We start from the raw sequence: 22,485 nt of genomic DNA, 5'->3' as shown, positions 1-22,485 counted from the left end.
CTATGCAGAGAAAGAGATCAGAGTGATCTCCTGAGGTATCGCAGGCCTGAGCACCGTGGGGGCACTGGGATCTGTCTGCAGGACGCCCCTTGCAGGACTGCGGACTGTATCGATATTACGCTTAGCACAAGGACTTCTGGTCCTGAATGGGACCCCTGGGCACTGATGCACTATAACAATTAAATAACGATAGTAATAAAACTTGCCTGCACAGCAGCGTACATTTCATGCAAGCTGAGCTGGCATCATAGGTAAAGCAGTTCTTCCACCTTGTGGTTAGACAGACTACTACTGGCAGAGTTTGTACACCAAAAATCACAGACTGCAGACGAAAAACCCAGCGCACAGAGGGTTACTGCAGTCGCAGGACCCCTCTTGCAGACCAACGCTACAAATACTAACTAGCCCTGTTTTGTAAGGTGAGCGTGTGTGTGTAGACTTACACACATGTGTACAAACGAATAGATTTGTAATGCCCTCTAGCGATCCCAGCCCACAGATGCTCTGCGACCTGGTGTAACGAGCTAGAGTTTCTCCTTCATCCTCCTTGCGAAAAAAAGGCCTTTATTCAATGCAACATGCAAGCTTTGACACACTGATAAAATGTACTGGTGTGGGAAGAGTGTGAGCCTGTGACAGACGTGGAAAGCGTCATCTCTTCAAATAGAGATTGCAGCCAGTTTCTGCCAGCAATGCCACCAGAACTAAAAGGACCCATTTGGAGGCAGTGAAAAATTCCTCTATGCTTCTCTCCCCATTTCTACTCTCCACCTCTATTTTCTGCTTTTTACCTCTGGCTATTGCAGCAATCATATAGTCTTTGTTGTTCGCATCAGGGTACAATTCAGCGCAATCGGGTCCAGTGTCTGTAGTCAGCCGCCACAGAGCGAAGCCCCACTTCAAAAGCAGTAATTAAATGTCAACTTTGTACTAATGCAATAGAGGTATATTGAGATATATAATTTTGCAGTAAATGCTGAAGAATTGCACTGTGTGAAACAGTGGAACACATTGGCTAACAAACTTCAGAGCCAGTAAGTGAATATTAATGTTTTTAATGCTGCTAAATGACACTATTTCCGAAGCAGGATTAGCTTGGTTATATAAGAGGGACTGATTTGGTTCAAAGAAGAATAGCAAAACGTGAAAAGAACAAGCTGTTTAAAATCTATATCTGCTTCTCAGATGTTGCTCTTCTCTCAAGAGCAGTTTATTAATTACATGCTGTCCTCCTCATCATCGTCATTCCAGTTGTACCTGCTGGCACCACTCTAAACTGAGTCCTTTCGCAGTAGTAGGTGCTTCCCAAACACGGTGTAAAAATCAGCCCTAGTGTATCAAATTCCTTTTTTGTCACTCAGTCTGCAATCGGCTGCCAAAAGAGTTCCCTAAGATAAACGGTCAAAGCCAGGGAGTCACATCAGGCCAAAATTTGACCCAGTGCCTCACACAGCTTTACTGGACTAATTCCCCAATAACTGTACCTTCAGTTTCTTTTGCTCTTCTATTCTGCAGAGGGACCACTGATTATACAAAGGAGCTGAACTTGGCTCCTCTCTCTCTATTTTTTTACTTCAGTTAGCAAAACAGGGGGTTTTTCACTGTAAGGTCCTAAGAAAGCTCGCTTTCATCAACCATTTTTTCTATCTAGAATTGAACTTCAGTGGCAAATTTCAGCCGTAGGACTGTACCCTCTTCACCCCAAATGTGTTGCTCAGACCCAGAATGGACAAAATAGAGATGTAAGCAAAAACTAATGAGTTTTCAGCTTCCACATCTAAGAATACAATTCTGTGTAATTATAAGGGTCATTTTTTTACAGTAGGAAGCCAAATTATCTTATTGTCTAAAATGATTTTAAAAAACAACAGGCACCCAGGAAGTCTGACAGGTGGGCCATGCAAAGAATAACAGTCTATTAAATATTTTTACCTATTCTTACAGCACAGATAAAGGCTACAGCACAAAAAGCACGTGTGACTGTATCCCACAAAGCCAATTTTTAAGGATAGACTTATCACTGTGGAAGGGAAATAGACTGAGACCGTAGAAGACTAACATTAGCTATTTGTCAAAAGAGCAATTACAATAGGAACAGTAGATTGACAGGATTCCCCTCAGACTCTTTCAAAAATGCCCAAGCTTGATTCAGAGATAACATCTTTGAGAAGACACCTTTAGTCTTCATGGGTGGAATTCATCTCTTCTAACATCAGATGTCTAAAATATAGATATCTAGTCTGAAGTGGTCACCTTAGTTCCCTGTAGAGGGAGAGAGATCAATAGACATAGATACCTCTGGAGGATGATTCATCTAAGCTGAAAACAGATGTGTAACATAGGCGGAGTGAGTATTTCTCCAGAGGTGTCCACCTGTGTCTCCACTGGCCACAGAGAGTCCACACAACTACGTAGACACCTGACTTCTAAAGGGCTAAAAGCACAGTGCCCACGTCAGTAAGTCAAAACAATCTTATCAAATCAACTCTGCAAGACAGCATGTCAGTTGGGAAGCAGTTGCTTTATCTCTAATTAGAAATGGGTGGGTTAAAACCAGTTTTGATAAGCTTTGACTAAAACATTCTCAGACCCATTGGTAGATGTCTTCAATAACTCCTAGAGGACATGCATGGTTTCAGAAGCCTGGAGACGGGCAAATATACTGTCCACCAATTAAAAAAAAAAAAAAAAGAGAGAAGAAAAAAACAGGAAATGGGAATTAGGACTAGTCTTTTGATCTCAGAAAAGTAGGGATCAAATAATCAAAGCAAGCATATCTAAGTATCTAGAAAATAACAGGGAGATCTGTGGAAGCTGTTATGGGTTTCATAGAGCCTATACGCCAACTTTAATTGCTTTGTATTAACACCTCTATCTGCTTCTCTTTTTCCTTTAACTTCTGTTTGCCTTTTGTTTTCAGACCGGTGATAAAGGCCTGGAAAGCACACAGGACATTACGTGACTCTCAGAAAGAAACACCTTCAGCAAAAAGTCAACGTGAGCATCGTTGGTGCTCCTGCGTGATACGGGGACGTGCTGATGTACCATGATTTCTTTGACGCGCAGCACAATGTTACACATTTTCACCAATGTTTCATATTTTATTAGAAGCCTCGCTCAATCTGGGTACGTTAAACCCAGCCTCAGGCGCGCAGTGACTGCTTGACACCGCAGGCTGCCATTTTGTGTGGGGGGTGCAGGCAGTTCCTTACTGCAGAGAACGGCCTAAAACATGCCACTATAAAAACACAAAAGCAGACAATAAATTTTAAGTGTTTACTTATGTATTTATCTATCGAAATCTCTTAAACCAACGTCACGATTTCTGGCAGCTAAAACGTGCCATCCTCAAAATAACCTACGGCCGCAACACCTCGCCACCGCCCTCCCCAGGTGCCAGCCCGACACCGCATTAAGATGGCGGCCGGGGATCAAGACTACAACTCCCAGCGCGCCATCTCGTCATCTGATTGGTTGCCTGAACCCGCGGAGAGCCAATAAGCCTCAGGGGCCCGTGGAGGGTGTAGTTCCCCTCTGGCAGCAGTGCATGATGGGAGTTGTAGGCGCTTTGCAGCCGCGGCGGCGGAGGGCGGCGGTTGCGGGGGGACGGCGCCTGCGCAGTGGCGGCGGCGCGTGGCAGGAAGCGGAAGGGGGCGGCGGGCTGCAGCCCTGACGTGTCTCTCCGAGGCAGCCGCCGCCGCCGCCGCCGCCGCCCGCTCTTTGCTCCCGTCCGGCGGCCGCCATGGGCAGTGAGTACCGGCGGCGGGAAGGGAAAGGAAGGGAGGGGAATGGGGTTTCCGCGGGCTGCGTGAGGGCCAAGGGGCCGCGGCTCGGCCACCGGGCTCCCCTTTCACAAGCACCTTGGGACGGGCCCTCCTCACGGGCGGCGCGGCGGCCCGTTCCCCCCCCGCCGCCTCCGGGCTGCTGGCGGCCAGGGCGGCGGGGAGCCCCTCTGAGGGGCCGCCGCCCTGCCCTCGCTCGCCGGCCCCCAGTCTGGGCCCTCGGCGGCGGCGCTCCCTCCGTGGCCAGCCCTGCGCGGGTTTCCCGTCCTCTGGTTTGGAGGCTCCCTCTGGAATATTTTTTTTTCCCCACTCGCGGTTAAAGGTCCCGTTTCCTGGTTATGGCAGACCTTCCCAGGGAGGGGAGCCTGCGCCGTGATCGGGCGGGCACTCCTCCCGAGCCCGGGCACTCCTCCCGAGCCCAGCCACCCCAGGCCGAGGCGGGGGGAGGCCGGCTGTCACGTTGGTCATAACGCTTTAAGCCAAAAAATCAATTATATTTTCAGAGTAAACTCTAAATCTCTAAATCCAATCCAGTCTTGGATTAATGGGAGTGAATGGAAGTCTTTAGAGAATGTTACCTCGAGGAAAAGCTGCTTGAAAAGCATCTTAGTCAGTCTGCATATTGTAGATGTAGGAGAGAATCACGATTTGGTTTAAGTTTAAAACCACAATCCAGTGTAACTTTCCAAGCCATTAATAGCTGGAAATTAATAAATAATTTTTATGGGCTGGTCTTAAAGTGTTACAAAATTGGCGCTAAACTTGTTGCCTTCCACAAAGAAGCGGAAAGCCACCAGTAGTTTCAGTTCTCCTGCATTGTCGTACACATTTTAATTCAAATGAGTCCAGAACACGTGTGCAGTCTTGGATTTGTCTTAAGAAGTTTAGCATTACCTGTTTAAAATCGGATCTCTCTCCTCACGTGCCTGGCAAAGCAAACACTGAACTGCCCCCGCCAGCCAGCAGGGATAGGATATTACTTCTTATAGGAGAGCTTGTGACTTTGCAGATACCCTCTTCTTTTGTACGCTTTTTCTAAGACTGAGACGACTTTTATTTTTCTGATCTAAGGATATGGCCTTTTGACTAGAAGGTGATCGTTGCATGAGACGTTCTGTAAAGTAACTTGAATTGTTGCTTATGAACAGTGTGTGGGAATTCTTGAGCTGTGTGGGACAAAAGTCACCCCTGAGTTAAAACTGTCTTGGGTATTGTATTTCTCAAATATCAGGCTAGGAGAGAAGCAATGAAATAAAGTTCAAGTGTATTGATAAACTCGTGCAAAACCATGGCAAGGTTTTTTTGTGCTGTCAACCCACTTGGTAAAAGGAGAAAACTCTTGACATTTTTTTTTTTTCCCTGTTTCCAGTCCAAATTGTACTTACACAGAGGTTCGGCTAGTAAGATGTATTTAGAACAGATAAGAATTTAACTTTAAAAAAACCTAACAAACCTTTGTCCTTAACTGGAACTTTTAACGTATAAACTACATGTCCAAATTAAATTTTACTTGAGCTTTTTGCAATGTTCTTTGTGTGTTCACTTTGTCTTTTAACTAATTTCCTTACAGTAAAATTTCTTGAAGTAATCAAGCCCTTCTGTGTTATCCTGCCTGAAATCCAAAAGCCAGAACGGAAGGTAAGTTAATAAAATTCTCTTCGTAGGTCTATATTTGTATAGTATAAAATGTTTACAGCTTAGTTTGTGAGATTTTGGGTTTTTTTCTCGTTGGGAGAATGGCAGTTTTAGGCATACTTGTTTTTAGTGGAGTGCTTGTCTAGTACCTCCTGTACTCTGGATATGGTTGCACAAGAGTGTATTTGCTGGTACATGCAGTTGTGCAGATATGGTTATACCATAGCAGTGAGTGATGAGAAGTTGAAAGGAGTACATATTGGAGCATGAACTAGTTTAAAATAGGAACTTGAAAAAATCTTTGCTTCTTAAGTTCTAATCTAAGATTATTTGCTAAGGTAAGCTTCTCTGTATTGTTTTTTTTTTTTCACAGCAGAAACTGTTTCTTGTGAAAATGTAAGACTCATTTCCATGGAAGTACTAGACTTGCCTTCCATTGGTGGAAGCTTGTTTATTTCGATTGAAGTTTCAATAAAGCTTTGTCACTTTCTTTGGCCATATATAGTATAAAAGGGATGAAGAGTGAGTTATTTTCTTCAGGATGTCCTGTACTTTGTCCCTTCACAAGAAGATAAGAGTGCACTTTAGCTATTATGAAAGTTTGCCTGATTGTCTAGATCTTATTATCTTGACAGCTTTGTCATCTTTGGTTGTTGTTGTGTTTTGTTTTTTTTTCTCCTTTAGATTCAGTTTAAGGAAAAGGTACTATGGACAGCTATCACACTCTTCATCTTTTTAGTATGCTGCCAGGTATGTTTCTTTCCCTTGTTTTTAAGGAAGAGCTGAAATGTTTAAAGGATATTAGGAAGTCTCTAATTTAATCCTGTTTTCCTCTGTTGATTGGAAATGCAGATTCCCTTGTTTGGTATCATGTCATCAGACTCGGCAGATCCTTTCTACTGGATGAGAGTGATTTTGGCATCAAATAGAGGTATGGTCACTCTTTCAGGAGGGAGTTTTTTTAGCTTGGATCAAAAATGTTTTGGGCTTGTTCTTACATTGCATTCTCTTTTAATGAAGAGAAAAACTGAAGTAGAGAGGGAAATTGCTTTTTATATATATTATGTAAAATCATAAACCAGTGTGGCATTGGGAAAGGCACAACTTTGTCGACAAAATGAGTGTATGCTTGGCCGTGTGCAATCTATTATGTACAAAAATTAAGGAGCGTTTTGGAGGGAAAGGGGTTAGGGAAGAGACAGTTCGTAATTACCTGCATCACTTCCGTTGCAATCTTCTGTATATATTTCAAGCTTTTTGATTCATGTTTCAAGCCATATTATACATGTTCTGGTTTTTTGGGTGACATCTTTGAGTCTCTCTGACAGAAGATTAAAATCCATGATCGTTTGTATAAATTTCACTTTCTTATAGAGGCTTTCTAATGCAGGTATGAATTAAGAATGATGACGGTTTCCTGAATTCACTTTGTCGTCATATATCACTTGGGCTATTGATTGGTTTATATCATAATGAGATGTGCATATATGCATGTGTGCCACTCTGTGCACTCCTGAAAAAAGTTTGGGTTTTCCTGTTTAAAATTGCGAATAATAAAGATTGTCAAAGGCAGAAAGCAAATTCCTACCTTGTTTTATACAGAGTAAATCTGTTCTGACAGCAAAAGTCTTTTTCAGCAAACAGTTTTTAAGGTGCTGAGAAGCACTGCATTACTTACCAGACTGACTTACAACAAGCTTCTGTTATCATTGAAGCCTTCTGTGTATATGGAGGTTTGGAGTTTTGTATCTTCTCCATTGTGACGTAAGGAGTGGAAAAAACAAACTTTGAATTTCGAAGGTGCCTGGGTATGGTACGCCCCGTTATTTTCTTTCATTGTTCTTCCTGTGTCTGGCAGGTACGTTGATGGAGCTGGGTATTTCACCTATTGTCACTTCTGGGCTCATCATGCAGCTCTTGGCAGGTGCCAAGATAATTGAAGTTGGTGACACCCCAAAGGACAGAGCTCTCTTCAACGGAGCACAGAAATGTAAGTAACAGCTGATATTAAAGGCTGATGTTTTCAAGTATCTAACCCTAACAATAGGAAGTGTAAACTTACCGTGTGATGAATGTTGGAGTCAGACATATGGGTTTCTGTCGTGCTATGTGTTCATGCTGTGCTACAGATTTCTGTCTTTCATTAGTCTTTTACTGACTGCTCTCTGGCTTGTTAGCTGTTAAGCTTCAGATAGGTTTGTTCAGGAAAAGTAACTGCAATTGGCATTGCTGCTGTAATCTCATCGGATAAACTAAGCAATATGTAGACGGTGGGCACCCAACCTTTGAACTGTGTTGGTCAGTGTTAACCTAAAAGAGTTGATCAAGATGTTTGCTATAGTTGTTTTTACCTTGCAGTTTCAAGCGTGGTTCTTTCTCAGCAATAAGAGATCTCTGTGCTTCCTTGGTAAATGGCTTTTAGAAAAATTTGAGTATTCTTTAGCTGTTTTGTGCTGTACCACGCTACCTACTGATCTGTTTATACTGAGGAAAACAGAATCATAAATTGCTAAGGTAGTATCTTAACACCCTCAGAGTTTTCAATATGTAAAGCAATTTTTGGTAACCAAACTCACTTGCTTCTTAAGTGTATTTGCTTCTGAAGTGTCTGTGTGTATTTGTATTCTCAGTGCCAGATTTCAGACAACAGACTTAACTTGCCCTTGAATTTAAACAACCCGTGACTTATGTATTCTTTCCCAACTTTCTCTACAAAGAAGTGATTTATATTTCTCTAATTGCCCACTGACATAAATCTCCAGAACACATACATACTTTTTTTGGTTTTGTATTCTACAGTGTTTGGAATGATCATTACCATCGGACAGTCTATTGTCTATGTAATGACCGGAATGTATGGAGACCCATCTGAGATGGGTGCTGGTATCTGCTTGCTTATCACAATTCAGGTAATTTCTAGTCCTCTCTACTTATTCTTCCTCTGAAAGAATCAAAAAACCAGCCTTACGGACTGCCTGCCCCACATGCAGAGGAAGAAAGATCAAAGTGTGCCTGCTTCCTCATATATATAGTCTTTCCTTTTAGTACAAGCTAACTTTTTAACAAAAATGAAAAAGGGATGGGACTAATGCTGTGTTTCTTTTTTTTACTGTAGCTTTTTGTTGCTGGATTGATAGTTCTGCTGTTGGATGAGCTCCTACAGAAAGGATATGGTCTTGGTTCTGGCATCTCTCTCTTCATTGCTACCAATATCTGTGAGACTATTGTGTGGAAGGCATTCAGCCCCACTACGGTGAACACCGGGCGAGGTAATATGGCATAGTCCGTTTTCTTTACTTGCATTAGGATTGAATTATTTATCCAATGAAACATTAAAAACCGAAGTAGCTTCCCCCCCTATATTGTTTTAAAATTCCAACTCTTTACATTCTGATATAGAATAGTAAAATGATCATTTAAAATATAAAAATGTCAGTTGTATAAAAGTCTTAATTTTGTACAAAAAGGCAAAATCTTTTTTTGGCAGTATGTTAATTTAATTGGGAAATGCTGTTACTATCATCTTAGCTATGTAGTTGCCATGTAGTGAATCTTGTTAATACAGCAAGTGCTCCTATGGAAGGTGCAAGTACAAAGACATTTCTTTTTAATTTTGTAGTATCTCGCAAGATATTTCCTCAACTTTAATTTCTTACGGTGCTTCCATTAAAACACGATAATGGTAGACTGCTGTTGAATTACAGCTGCTGCCCAACTTACTAACAAATATCATCTGTTTCCTTCTGCTCTTTGCTTGTCCTCCTCTTTGCCCCAAAGACCTGAGTCTCCAAACCTGACAGGAGGTGATCTTGTTTGGTGCTGTCTAGTAGAAAACCTAAGTGAGGTTATCGTGTTTGCTGTAATACAAACAGTAACTGGTGTCTCACCGTGAACGATACTAGAAAGCGTGCTGCCTCCCTCGTTTATTTTAATTTTGTTAAATTGGGAAAGAACTTGATGAATGTCAATGTTTCTAGAGACCAGTAAAGTTATCCCATTTGATTGTTGGGTTGTGATTTAGTTTCTAGGCCACTACAGGGGGATTTAAAAAAAAAAATCTTGGAAATAACATAGCTGATATGAAGGATGACAGTAGTAAAAGTCTGAGAGCATGCTCAAGATGAAAAAGACTTGGAGAAATCCTGTAGTTCAGAAGTATGCCTAATGAGACAACGCGCTGTAGTTTGGAGATAATCACAGCAGACCTAACTTGGTTTTTCTTTTCCTTTCCAAGGCATGGAATTTGAGGGAGCCATCATCGCTCTGTTCCATCTTCTGGCTACTCGTACGGACAAAGTCAGAGCTCTTCGTGAGGCCTTTTACCGTCAGAATCTCCCCAACCTGATGAATCTGATTGCCACCATCTTTGTCTTTGCTATTGTTATTTATTTCCAGGTCAGTTGGACTAAAGAGGACTGTAAAACTGTTTGTATGGAAGTAGATCTGTAATCTGCTTCCTTCTACAGGAAACTATATTTTCCCTTTCTAGTGCCTTCAGAAGATTCATTTTTGTACCTGCAACATCTGGATGTTCATTTAACACTAGCTTCTCTTAAACAGTTTACACGCTTACTGTAGCCACACGAAAGACTTAAGACCTACTTTGGTCTCTGAAAAAAAAGTGTACATGTAATATTGCCTGACCCAAATGCTATTGCTTTTTGCTGGAAAATACTTTGAAGTCTTTAAGCCTGTATGTCTCTTGCTGTTTGTTGCAGCAAACTGCTGAAGAATATAGAAAATTTTAATGTTTCTTTTCTTGGATGCTGTTCAGTCGTCTTGAAACTTCAGATTTCTTCTGATGTCTACGTCTTTCATACCTTCTTATATGTGTGAGTTTAGACAACCCCGCGGGCTTCCAGGCCCTTTGCAGAAGTGTTTGCATGGATAGCCCTCTGGGTAGAGTATGTGTACTTGCACAAAATGATTGCAGGGTTTTTTCTGTTGCTGTCAAGGCCTTGCGCTTGCCGTTTATGACCTGTGGTATGGGTTGATGTCCAGATATAATGGTGGACTTTCTTTTGAAAACTTTTCAGGGCTTCAGAGTGGATCTTCCTATCAAATCTGCTCGCTACCGTGGCCAGTACAACACCTACCCTATCAAGCTGTTCTATACTTCCAACATTCCCATTATTCTTCAGTCCGCCCTGGTGTCAAACTTGTACGTCATCTCCCAGATGCTTTCTGCTCGCTTCAGTGGCAACTTACTGGTTAGCCTGCTGGGCACTTGGTCTGTGAGTATTCCTTCTAATCTTACATATAAGAGCACCATTAAAATGCACGGTTGAAGAGATGGTCTCTCTAAATATTACGGCACACTTCTATAGGTGGTCATGTACACTGAAACGCCTAAACTAGTAATTTGTTTAAATTGATAGTAGAGTACGAGACCTGCTGTGATGAGTATAGATGTTAAGTCTCCATTTACTTTTTACCTTGGGCTGTTCCTTGCTGTCCTAGGTATTTTTGCTGTTCCTTGTTGTATTCCATTTCCACTTTAGAAACTGCTTGTGATAATAAATTTCAACTTTTGTGTGATGCTGTAGTGGTAATGCTACACAGTGTCATGAAGGTGATATAAGTGCAGGCTTAGCTTAATCGCTAAGAAATAGTGACAAAGTTGGTGACTGCTTGCTTCCTCCTTCTAGGACACGTCATCTGGAGGCCCCGCTCGTGCTTATCCAGTTGGTGGACTTTGTTATTATCTGTCACCTCCAGAGTCCTTTTCTTCAGTGTTAGAAGACCCTGTACATGCAGTTGTTTACATTGTATTTATGTTGGGCTCCTGTGCTTTCTTCTCTAAGACATGGATTGAAGTCTCTGGCTCCTCTGCCAAAGATGTAAGTTTAAAATGATAAATTATGTAAGCGTACATGATGAAAACAGATGGGCTGTTGTCAGAACAAGACTGACTTTCTTCTGAAATAGCTATTATGCTGGTAATCTTGTTGGTAGTATTTATCGTTTGTATAAACAACGACTATGTCTTTTTTGTAAGTGGGGAGGATGAGGGCAGAATGGGGGTAATATTTTTCCCCTGTTTTCTTTACTGCTTTTTCAAAAACATCAACAGCGAAACTCAAATAATTGCTTGCATTGGCATTAGGAAACTTTGAACATTGCTGTGTAACATCTGATCAGTGTGAGGGCAGGCAAGGTAAAAGGAAAGGCAGAAACTCTTTCAGTGCCAAATGACAGATGCACCGTATGCAGGGCAGTTTGCAGGTAAAGCTTAAGAATGTGCAGGTAAAGCTTGAATACCCATGCCTGGCATAGAGAGTTCTGAACTTTTTTGGGGGGAAGATTAACAAGAGGTTGTTATTTTTAACTTGAGAGCACTGATAACAGAGAATATAGTGCAGTGCATTAGTGTACCTGAGCCTAGCTTCTCAAAATTTCCATTTGCTACAGGATATTTGATATTCAGCAGCTATATCATTCTGAAATTGGAACTGGAAAACAAGATGGAAAATAGTTGTCATTGTGGTATGTTTGTATTGTGTGGTTTTGGGTAGGAAGTCAAGTTTGGCAGCCATATGGAATGGTTTAATCCATTCTTTAACAAATATGTAATAGTTGCACAGTGACTGTAACAGCGTGAGCACTCGCTTGTTTTGGACTTGCATCTAGCTGCTTGTTGTCAGGCAAGCAGGGAAGCACTCGCAGCCATGTATAGCCAGGTTTTGATTTGGGTATAAACCAACATACAGCTTTTAACACTTTAATGTACTTTCCTGATACTGAATAAAATGATTTTAAGTTCACGTAAACAAGGTCAGAAACTAAGAATTGATTAATCATTACTTAAATGTTCACTATGTAGTGGAAAACTGGTAGCTTAATCATCTGAAAGTGTGTTTTCTCGGTACATTTGATTCAGTGACAAGCACCTTCAGAAGTTTCCCTGCCAGAGTTTCAGTTCCCCTCAGTTGTTAGTGAAATGTTTGCAGGGCTGTATTGTAACCCTGTACAATTGCAGAAATCCAATTTAAGAATAATGTTCCAAGAAGGGATTGTTTCTAAGTCATATTGTTTCTAAAATGGCCCTACAAAGAAATAGCTAGCTCAGCTGAATGTGGGAAACTGAAATGGAGTGGACACTTCATTAGGATGGTTTTGCTAGCATCTTCTAAACCCTAACCAGGAGAAGGGGAGGTGGCAGAACAGGAATTGAATTATGTGTATGAGAGCCTATCAATTTCCAGATTTTCCTTTTCTCAATAGGACTAGAATTATCCAATAAAGCTTTGTGTAATTGACAGTGTGGAAAAGTGCCCGTGACTTCAATCTGTCTGAAGTTAAAATACTGGATATTTTAAACTCGGATGAATAATGTAAAAACCAAAACCCAAAAAAACAAACAATACAAAAAACCCCAAACCCACCACCGTTTACTGAAATGTCTTGCTTCTGTTTTCCCGTTGTACTAAGTTCCATGGCCTTGGCAAATGACGCTAACCTTACTTGCTCCGTTCCTTGATTCGATACAGGTTGCCAAACAATTGAAAGAACAACAAATGGTAATGCGAGGCCACAGAGAAACTTCAATGGTACATGAACTAAACAGGTGAGCTACGCATCTCACAGGCTATTTATGCAAAGTGTTGTGGGGAAACACGTGGCAAATTTGGCTTTGGCTTCCATTTTCTAGATCCTAGAAGACAGATGTTCTTTCAGCTTCAGCGTTACGTGCATGAGACACAGAATATTGTCTCATTAATGGAAGACTTGTGCAGTACAGCATATTCTTGCCATACAATCGGAGAATGTGCCTTAAATTCTCGAGCTTGTATTTTCCTGTTATATTTTTTTCATTTTTATGCTTTTTAGAGGATAGCTAATAATGAGCTTTTGAGTGTACTTTACTACTTCAAACTGATGCACAAGTATTTTTTACTGTAATTTTTAAGGTGTTACTATGTCTTGACTATTGTTTTCACGCAGACCTCGCTTCTAAAACAAGTAGTTACTTAAGTGTACTAAGTGCAGAGGTAGGCAGGGGTGGGCTCTCTAGGTTTTCGAATTGCAGGGTAGGACCTGTGCACCCTTCCTGTTACAGAAATGTTATCATAACTTTAGATTTCAGTCATCTGCAAATGATTTGAAGAGCTGGTAGCCATAAGCTTAATCTTTGTGCTTAATTGCATGGTAGACTGTAATACCTTCTCTTCTTAGCTTAGCATTTTCTTCCCTCCAGTCAGGTTGAGCTTTTTAGTTCCTTAGCTGGCATACTGGCACTATTGCGCGTTCCTTACCTGGGATTGTAGACCCATGAGAGGAGAGAGTATTCTGCCATTGACTTTTTTCCATTCATGTAGTTTCATTCTTGTTTTTTTAACCACCTGGTTAGATTATTTCCGTAGTGCTATTTCTGTTCTCAGTGGGATTGGTTTTCTAGGAAAAAAACCTGCCTCTCATTTAAATACTTTCCGTAGATGCCATATGCCGCTCACCCTAGCGTATTTGTTAATACCGTGAGCGAACTAACGGCACCTTTTCTATTCTCATTTTGTGTTTTACAGGTACATCCCTACGGCTGCTGCGTTTGGTGGGCTCTGTATTGGCGCCCTCTCTGTGTTGGCAGACTTCCTCGGGGCAATTGGGTCTGGAACTGGAATTTTGCTCGCTGTCACTATCATTTATCAGTACTTTGAAATTTTTGTAAAGGAACAGAGTGAAGTTGGCAGTATGGGAGCTCTTCTTTTCTAAACCGAGCTTCTCATGGACCCAGGAAAGAGGGGAGGAACACTCTCAAAATATAGCCAGTCAGGTGAACAGAAGTAACGTAAACTTGATAATGTCATTCTATAGGAACACATATTTTAATAATGTTTCCAAAGCGCATTCCATTATGTTCAAACTTTTCTAGCATACTGTTTGCATTTTATAAATTGATGAGGAAAAATGTGCAAAAAAAAATTTTTTTAAGAAAATTGTTTTTTAATTCTGTGTTAGGAGAATCAGCTTTCTCAATTGGATTGAGTTCGATGACTCTTGAAATTTTTTTGAGCCCCGTTCAAATTTAGTATACCTGAACCTTTACAGGTTTTAATAAATGTTTGTTAAATGAATGTTTGGAAGGGATTTTTTTCCATTTAACTTGTTTTTGCAGCTGCTTTGCAGTAGTGGTGAGAAAAATCTCTCCCTCTAATGCTCAAGTTCCATAATTATGGTTGTAAGCACAAACAGTGTTTAATACGTTCAGTTTTGTGTTTGGGTTATTTTTTTCAGTATGGCAGATTTGGAAGGCAGTTGTTTCTTTTTACTTAAACGTTAGCTCTAATTCCAAATGTTTTGTCTTGTAATGACTACGCTAGGACCTCGTCAGGTGTTGAATATTGGCTTGAGACTTGTCAAGTTTCGGTATAAGATGGGAACGTGTTCTTTCCCACCACCCTTCCGCCAGAAGCAGAAAACTCAGGTCAATCTAGGTTCTGCCAGAGTCTGTGCCTAAGAGTCGCAACTTTGAAACTTGGTCATCCTGGCAGCTTTGTAAAACCTTCTAGTTAGTTTTCGTTGCCATTAGGGGTAGTATTTCTAGTTCTGATGCTAGCTGAAAGAAATGGATGTTATGGCTGCTTAGATGCAAATCTGCTCGTGCTCTTTGCTAAAGCTAAGTTTCTCTCATCGATAATAAATTCTGGTCTTGTAGCAATGGGGATGTTATCTGACCACTCACGGCTGGTGAATTTTGAGGCTCGCTACCGCAAAGGAGCGAGAAGAATGTATGCTCCTTGTCTGTTTCTATAGATCTAGCTGTGAGCCCCTTGTCAGCTAACTCGAAGTAGCTTATGTAGAAGGCTTTTCCATCCTGTAATCTCGTTGACTCGAACGGTGCATAGCAAAGTGCTTTTTCAGAAGGTATTGGGACTCCTCCTTTTTTTTGAAGATCGCACCTTCAAATTGGAGAAGTTGCAGTAAAAGGCTTTAATGGACCAGAATAACACTTGATTTTTTTTTCCATTTTAATTTACATTGTCAGTACTAATCAGGTGCCTAGGACCAAATGCAAATATTTGTGTACGAGTCTTGTAAATACGCTTTTCCTCAATCAGTATTGGACAACGTGGAAACCAGAATGAGGAGTTCAAATGTTGGAGTGTTTCTCTACGCTGCGTCCACATGCCTTCTGTGCTTTTTTGCGTGCTGGGCTGGCAGTATACGCGTTACTGTTTCTGCTTGGAGTGATGGGACTCTGTTACGTGCCCAAGGAGCACAGACGACATCCAGAAGCCCTTGTTAATGCACTGAGCTCCAATACCAAACGCGTGAGAAATCGGCAAATTTGGAATGAGATACGCCTGTCAATAAAAGTGAAACTCCTGGGGTGAGGATCACAATTGGAAAAGGAACAAAAGTATTGGGATAAAGTATCTGCGAATTGTTCTCTACCAGCCCTTCGCTATTGCTTCACACTACATTCAATAATTTTTCTGTCTTTCATAAAGTACTCGTGCCACAGCACAATTTTGGTGTGAAATAAGGGACAGTTAAAAAGTGACTTTAAAAGGAGAGGGAAGGAGCGCGGTATGGTTCTTCTGCTTTGGGGATTGCTGTTGTTGTTGTTGTTTTTCCAGGAAACCCCATACAAATTTTGTTTTGAAATAAAGAGGACTCCGCTTTTGGGGATGCAGCTCTGGCTGGGCTGGAGCTGTACTTGTGTTTTTGGTCACATCATCTGTTTGAACTGGTTGCGGTTTAGACCCTTAGCTCTTCAGTGTCTAAGCAGCACTTGTTCTATGCATCTGTATTTTTGTTGTCTAGTGGTGAAATCTTTGTTATCAAGCAGCTACGTCCTTGAGGCAGGACCTGCTGATCATACAGTGGATGTTCACAAAAAGAAATAATGCCTAAACAATCTGCTTTATAATGAAATAAAGTACATCTTTGGAGCTAATGCTTGGCTTTCGGTGCTTTGAATAGGGTTACAGTTCTAACACTTGTCGAATAATGTTACCTGCCTGCGAGACTGCGCAAGTGATCCCTCTCGAGAGCTGTTTGGAGTCTCGGTGTAAAATAAAGACAAATCATATTTGCTCCAAGGTCTTCTCTCAACAGTAGGTTGCCAACATAACAGAACCTTAACCATTCCTCTGGGCTTTCCTGGTCCAGGAGAGTTGCAACTCAAAAGGCGCTGCACAAGTAAAGAGTGGGAGAGTGAGGTGATGGTGCGTCAGTCTAACAAAAATGGGGTTTCCACATGAAGTACAGTGCCAGTCTTTTGGTAGCACGACAGTAGTAACTGGATATTAATTGAAGCAAGAGAGCTCAAAGCTGATGATATTCCCAATGCTGTTTTGCCCTCTGAGTTTTTAAACTTGGAGTAAGGACAAGCTTTATCTTCCTCCTGACTAGAAACGTACTTAAAAGCAAATTTATTTAAAATACTGGTACTGGATGCAAGAAGTTCAGCCAAGATTTTGGTCCTGTATGAAGTCATTTTAAACAACGGCTTGATTTCTTCCTTGCTGTTTTATTTCCCCCAAGGATCCCTGCATTAATAACTGTGGTTGCTGCGGGAACGTTATGTCGTCACCCGTGTGATCACAGAAGTGACTGAGGTCACTGTAGATGTGACGAGTTAGCCGCAAGGCAGCCAGGCGAAATGCCACCACCAAGGCAAAGTGGGATCCTCTCTGCGCCGGTAGTATTTAAGTGCAGAGTTTTTCGCATAGCCTTTACTTCTGCGCTCTGGATCTCACCTGACAGCTCGTGCCGTAGCGCTTGGGGGCTGCGTGTTTGATTTTTGTCCCTGTCGCCATTATTCAGGGAGCCTTAAAAATCATCTGCTTTATTCTACTTCACTTATTCCTAGGGCGTATCTCCATATAATTTTGAGATGGCAGTCAAAGGGACTTTTTTCCCTAATTCCTCAAACATTTTTTGTTGTTGGGTTATTTTTTGCTTTAAAAAAAAAAAAAAAATTCCCTTTTGGCTGCAACTGTAAAGGTTGTTGCTTTACTCCGTGAAACGTTTCGTGGCTGTGCTCCCTGCATTTCTGGGAATAGCCCTGTCCCCGTGCTGCAACCAGGCTGCGATTTGTGAAAGCGATTTCTCGGCCAGCTTTCGGCAGCGGAGGAAGGCGAGCGGCCCCGTCACTGCGTCTCCTAATTGTTCTCTCCTGCGGCGAGGAATAAGAAGCTTTAGGTGGCCTTCAATTTTATCAGAGCGTTGGGGAGTTTCGCGCAGGTTTGTGTAAGCTGTTGTTTGCTTACCGAGGTGGTGCAACACAACCGACGGGTCCTCGGTCACCCCTCGCTGCCTGGAACACCGACGCCGCTTCCCGACGGATCGCCGCGTGCGCGTTCGAGCCTTTCCCGCGGCGAGCGCGCGTCTTTCCCAACGCGCGATGGCTGCGGGGGGTTATCACCAGCAGAGCGCTTTCGGAAAAAGCGTGCGGCGGGGGGAGACCAATGACATTTCCGAAACTGCGGTGCCTGGTGGGCGGCTCGGGCCGTCTCCCGTGCTCTCGCTGCTCCCTCGGCCAGTTTTCCGACGCGGAACCCCAGCCTTCGCCGCCTTCCTCCCTAAAAACGTCCCGGTTTGAGCTGCGGCCAGCGGCGCTGCTGGCTCGCTCCCAGCGGGACGGGGCGATGCGCGGGTGTCCGAACAACGCCCGCTTGTTTCGGGGGGGTCCGGGGCGGTGAACCGCGGGCCCCTCCAGCTCGGCCAAGCCTCCCCAAAGGCCGGAGGCTGGCACGCCAACAGGGAGCGTTTGCCCGCCTGGTGGCAATGTTACGCTGCGATTCGAGGCACCAGGTCCAAGGCAATTTGGATCAGTGAAACGCGGCTTAAATCTGTTCCAAATGTGTGTTCCTTCTGTTCCTTTGCTGCTACGCTGACGGCCGTCGTACAACGTAAAAAGTTGGGAACAGAGTTCGCCAATATTTATTCGTACTTCCTAGAATCGGGGCCAGGATTGAGGTGGTTTGAAGCTGAAAGGCTGAAAATTATCTCCTTTTAGAAAGTTTATTATAATATTTTCCAATATTTTTCCAGCACGCTAGGTGTCACGGGGCAGCTGCTGTTACAGCCACTTAATCTGCTGAATATTGCTACGTGATTTAAGCCTGAGACAGTCTATGGGATTGGAACGAAGGCAAAAAAAGAAGCGTTTAAAAACAAAATCAATACTCTAAGCTGGGGACCTAATTAGCCAGCTAGACTTCAAGGTGCTGGTTTGTAGCGTGGATGGATCTGCTAAAACTGAAACTCTTGTGCGGGCCAGGTCCTCGCAATCCCCTGGCTGCGGCCGACGCGGGGCTGCCGAGCTGGCGGCGCTGGGCAGAGCGGGATGCCCTGGCCACGGCACCTCCTCTGGGCTGCGGCAGAGGGGCCGGGGCCGAGCGAGACGCTTTGTCATCGCAGAGCGGGCTGTCAAGGTCAGAGGCGGGATGCCGGCTCTGAGATATTTCTTGCCAGAGAACAAGAAGACCGGGCCAGTCAATTTTCTCAGGTATTCTTTCCAATATGAATCCCTGAGAGCTTAAAATAGAGGGAACGAATAAAACAGAAGAACTGTTAGGACAGAAATTTTTAAAAAGCTGTTTCAGACATTTTTGTATTGCTTTGGAGAACATCAGGATACACGGCACATATACAACCCCAGGTTCCCCTTCTCATATATTAGGTCTAAAGTGGATGGTTCCAAAAACCGCGTGAGCACTGCTGGGGGAATATTAGCTACCTGACGTCTGAGATGAGTACTGGCCACTTTAATCTTCAGCCTGTCTTTAGCCATTTGATGTTTTTGCGGCTGGGATGTGTCTCTATACCTGTGGTGTGAGGCTTTATAAAAGAAAAAGGCAGCTCCAAACACAGGGGAGCAGGAAATAGCGAGCAAAACATCTTGCATGATTAACTTCACTATGTAAGTGTGAATTTTATTTTTGTTTAAATAGCTTTATCTTTTGGCAATGCAAGAGCAAGGAACTGTTGCTGCTGCTGGCTCCCCAAGGGCTGCAGAACTATGCCTAATGCACCTAGAGCTAGGGCTCACCGTGGCCACAAATGGAGCCATTTACACAATGATTTGGGATTGCGGAGCTCAGCTGCAGAGAGTAACTGGTGGGCGTGTGGTGAGCCGTCATAGCTCCGTTAGGGAATTTTGGGAAGAAGGAACGCAGGAGCCAAGGCAGCGAGGAGACGTGGCCTCGCGAAGCCAGGACGCGGTGCTGTGACCTGCCCGTACTTAAGAGGAGCGCGTCTGAGAATGCTCTTGAGCTCCAGGAGTTTGATGACTGCTGACAACAAATCGTGAGTGCGTTGTGCTGACGGGGATGGCGATTAAAATTGCAAAGGGGCAGCTGCCTCCTGGATCTCCCAGGGCACTACGGAAATAGCTGTTTCGTTTAGCCTCGGTATCCCGGCCTGGCCGCGTGTTCCCTTTCCACTGTACAAAGCTTTCTTCGTATTCCGCAGATGTAGAAACTTGTAAGATAGGGACGTGTGTTCGTTAAAAGTGCTTAGAAAATGAATTAATTTAGATGGGACATTTGAGGATGGATCTTGAGCTGGTGATCTTTAAGTTATAAAAGCATTTTTTTTAACCTGGCCCCTCTTGCTTTGAGTAACTCTTGAAAGGCGAGGAGATTTACCAGGGGGGTTTAACTCCTTTAGGTAGGTAGAAAAGAGCTGCCTCTCGTCTCGGTGCCTCCCAAGCCGGGCAGGCTGGTGGGAGCAAGCCAACATTTGGGATAAGGCTTATCTAATTTACTGGTGGAACACAGTAACACAAGCCAGGGGGTCTACCACAGCTTTACGCAACTGAGGTACATTGCGGTCATTTTTATGTAGCTTTAAACACTTGTATCTTCTTGTAATGGACAGCTGGAAGCTTGCGTGATCCTTTCAACTGGAGTGGTGACAGGGGTATCTCATGTGTGAAAGGAGAAGAGCCCTAGTTGTAGAGCAAATAAACTGGAAGGGTTTCCATTTTTATGAAGTGGATTCTCCGCTGTTACTCGTATTGCAGGAGTTGCTTGTTTTGCAGGAGAGCGCCCATTTTGGCGGGTACTGGCTGTAATCACAACACGAGAGAGATTTTGGCTCCAAAGATTGTACAGCCTGAATAATAAAAAAAAAAGCCCAATTGTTTTTAAAAGAACAAAGGAAATGCTGTAGAGAAGGACAGGACTTGTCCCCGGTCACACAGCTGGTCGCTGCAAGAGTCCTGGCTCAGATGCAGTGCCTGTACCACGCCGTCTCTGTCCTTACCTCTTCCATTGGTGTTGCTTCTTCTTGAAGCACCAGAAAGAAATGTTAACTCTGTAGAAATCGAAATGCGGATCCAAATTGCACACAGGTATGTATATAAAGTAGCTGTCTTTAAAACGTGACTATGAGCAGCTCATTAATGAAGTAGTACACTTCATTCTGTCCTTAATCCCCAAATCGGTGCGTCAGCAGTAAGCTCATGCCTGTAGGAAAAAGAGGGTCAGAGCATCGAGTGGTCCATGTGCCAGCACGGTCATGTTTTATTTTGTTCTTGCAGAATTGCTGAGAGATCACAGCCTTGATGTTATTTCATCCTTGTAGAATATCTCCGCTTCTCCAGAGAGCGTTTCCTTTATGCGTAGTCCATTAAGTGGTGGTCGGAGCTTTGAGTGCCTGCAATTCATCACATTTTAACGCTTTATGTTTACCGTAAGAGAAGACAAAACCATTTCTCTGTGGTTTTGCTTGTTAAAAATAATTGCTATAAAATCAACTCAAATCTGGATCATCTCCCTAAGCAGAGGTGACAGATTGATGCTATCGGGGTTCTAGGTGGTGTTATTGGAGAAATAACGAAGTTGCCTGAAGGCTGTTACGCTGCTACGGCCCAGGGAGCTTTGTGGGAGTATAATGGAGTAGAAGCACCCTCTAGAAATGGGGAGAAAGGATCGTTATTTAGCCCGGGCTCCAGCCCACAACTGGAAAGCCCTGCGTGAAAGCCTCCGTCCTACCTTCTCGTGTTGCACGGGTGGGTTGTGGGGGGAGGTTCTTGCACGAAACAGGTATTGCTCCTGTCAGAGCTCCCGTCCCTCTGCGGAAGCGACCCTTCCACCATCCACGCCTCGCGTTTCCCCCGACAGCGCGCTGCAGCAAAGGTAAACACGTGGGAGAGCACTCTGTGTCCATGGGGATGGGGCAGTAGGGGAGGGGTTAAATAGGACAGAACTGAATTTGTTCCTGTGGTTGTAGCTTACCAGGACACCCCTGATGTGAGCCGAGGTGGAGGGGTTCCCGCGCGGGGGGCTCTGGGTGACAGGTACTGACGGACCCTCAGTACCTGCCTGGGCATCTGTTGGTGCCGGTGACGTTTCCATCCGCGTCTGATGTTCCCCGATAGCTGGAAAGGGAACTTGTTTGGTGGTTCTACAGCAACGGGAAGATGCTGTTGTGAGGGAATGGGCATGGGAAAAGCGTGAGCAAGGACACAAGAGCAAGTGCCGCAGAGCTGCTGTGTCACCTGATGGCTGGGTATCGGCTAACCTCCCCTGGTTACCTGTTAGATTTCATCTTTCTCATATCTGGATTTGTGAAATGCTCTGAAGCGTTTGTATGAGGAAAGACATTCACATTAGAGAGGTGCAGTCTATATTGAATCGCTTCTATGGATTTTGCGCCTCCTTCCATTGAGTGCTACTAACAACACTCCTGAAGTTACCTGCTGCCTTGAACGGTGGATAGCATCCTGCTGGCCTGTGGCTTTCCTGTGTACTCTGTCTGACAAATGCGTTGAGAAGACCCGACCAGATCAAAACCGCCTGTGCTGAGCACAGCCCTGAAGCAGGTACAGGGGGCTAAACTAGAGCGTGCAGCCTACCACCCTGGTTCCAGAAAGCATGTGGGTATCGTACGGCCTCTAAGTCTGTAAGAGCCGAGCACAAGCATGTTAAAGACCTCAAAAAGTCATCTCTTCTCCCTGCCCACCGGCATTCAGCCATGAGGCCGGTGCTTTCCTGCACCTGCAGGAGCTCCAAGCTGGCATCCCCCAGCCCAGAGCCCTCCCTGCGGGCACCTCCGTCATCCGGAAAGACGCTGCTTTGTTCCGTGCCCCCGCAGAGCTGTTACTGCAGCAATA

The 22,485-nt window shown here is 43.7% G+C and overlaps 1 protein-coding gene across 2 annotated transcripts; it reads left to right on the top strand.

Annotated features, from left to right (window-relative positions):
• The first annotated feature begins 3,628 nt into the window (after positions 1-3,628).
• SEC61A1 (SEC61 translocon subunit alpha 1) lies at positions 3,629-16,298 on the top strand. 2 transcript variants are annotated; one of them, XM_082321944.1, is made up of 12 exons: positions 3,629-3,749; positions 5,353-5,420; positions 6,102-6,167; positions 6,270-6,348; positions 7,276-7,407; positions 8,217-8,326; positions 8,533-8,686; positions 9,652-9,812; positions 10,454-10,651; positions 11,066-11,257; positions 12,908-12,984; positions 15,473-16,298. In XM_082321944.1, the coding sequence occupies exons 1-12, from the start codon at positions 3,743-3,745 to the stop codon at positions 15,603-15,605; spliced, it is 1,377 nt and encodes a 458-aa protein (XP_082178070.1). In that variant the 5' UTR covers positions 3,629-3,742; the 3' UTR covers positions 15,606-16,298. The 2 variants fall into 2 exon arrangements, with proteins under 2 accessions (XP_082178070.1, XP_082178069.1); XM_082321943.1 differs by having other exon boundaries at positions 13,940-15,604.
• The last annotated feature ends 6,187 nt before the right edge of the window (positions 16,299-22,485 follow it).

Source organism: Platalea leucorodia (genome assembly GCF_965183815.1).
Source record: "Platalea leucorodia genome assembly, chromosome: 9".
NCBI lineage: Eukaryota > Metazoa > Chordata > Aves > Pelecaniformes > Threskiornithidae > Platalea > Platalea leucorodia.
The sequence above is the reverse complement of the archived record's forward strand: the minus strand, read 5'-3'. Positions and strand labels throughout refer to the sequence as shown.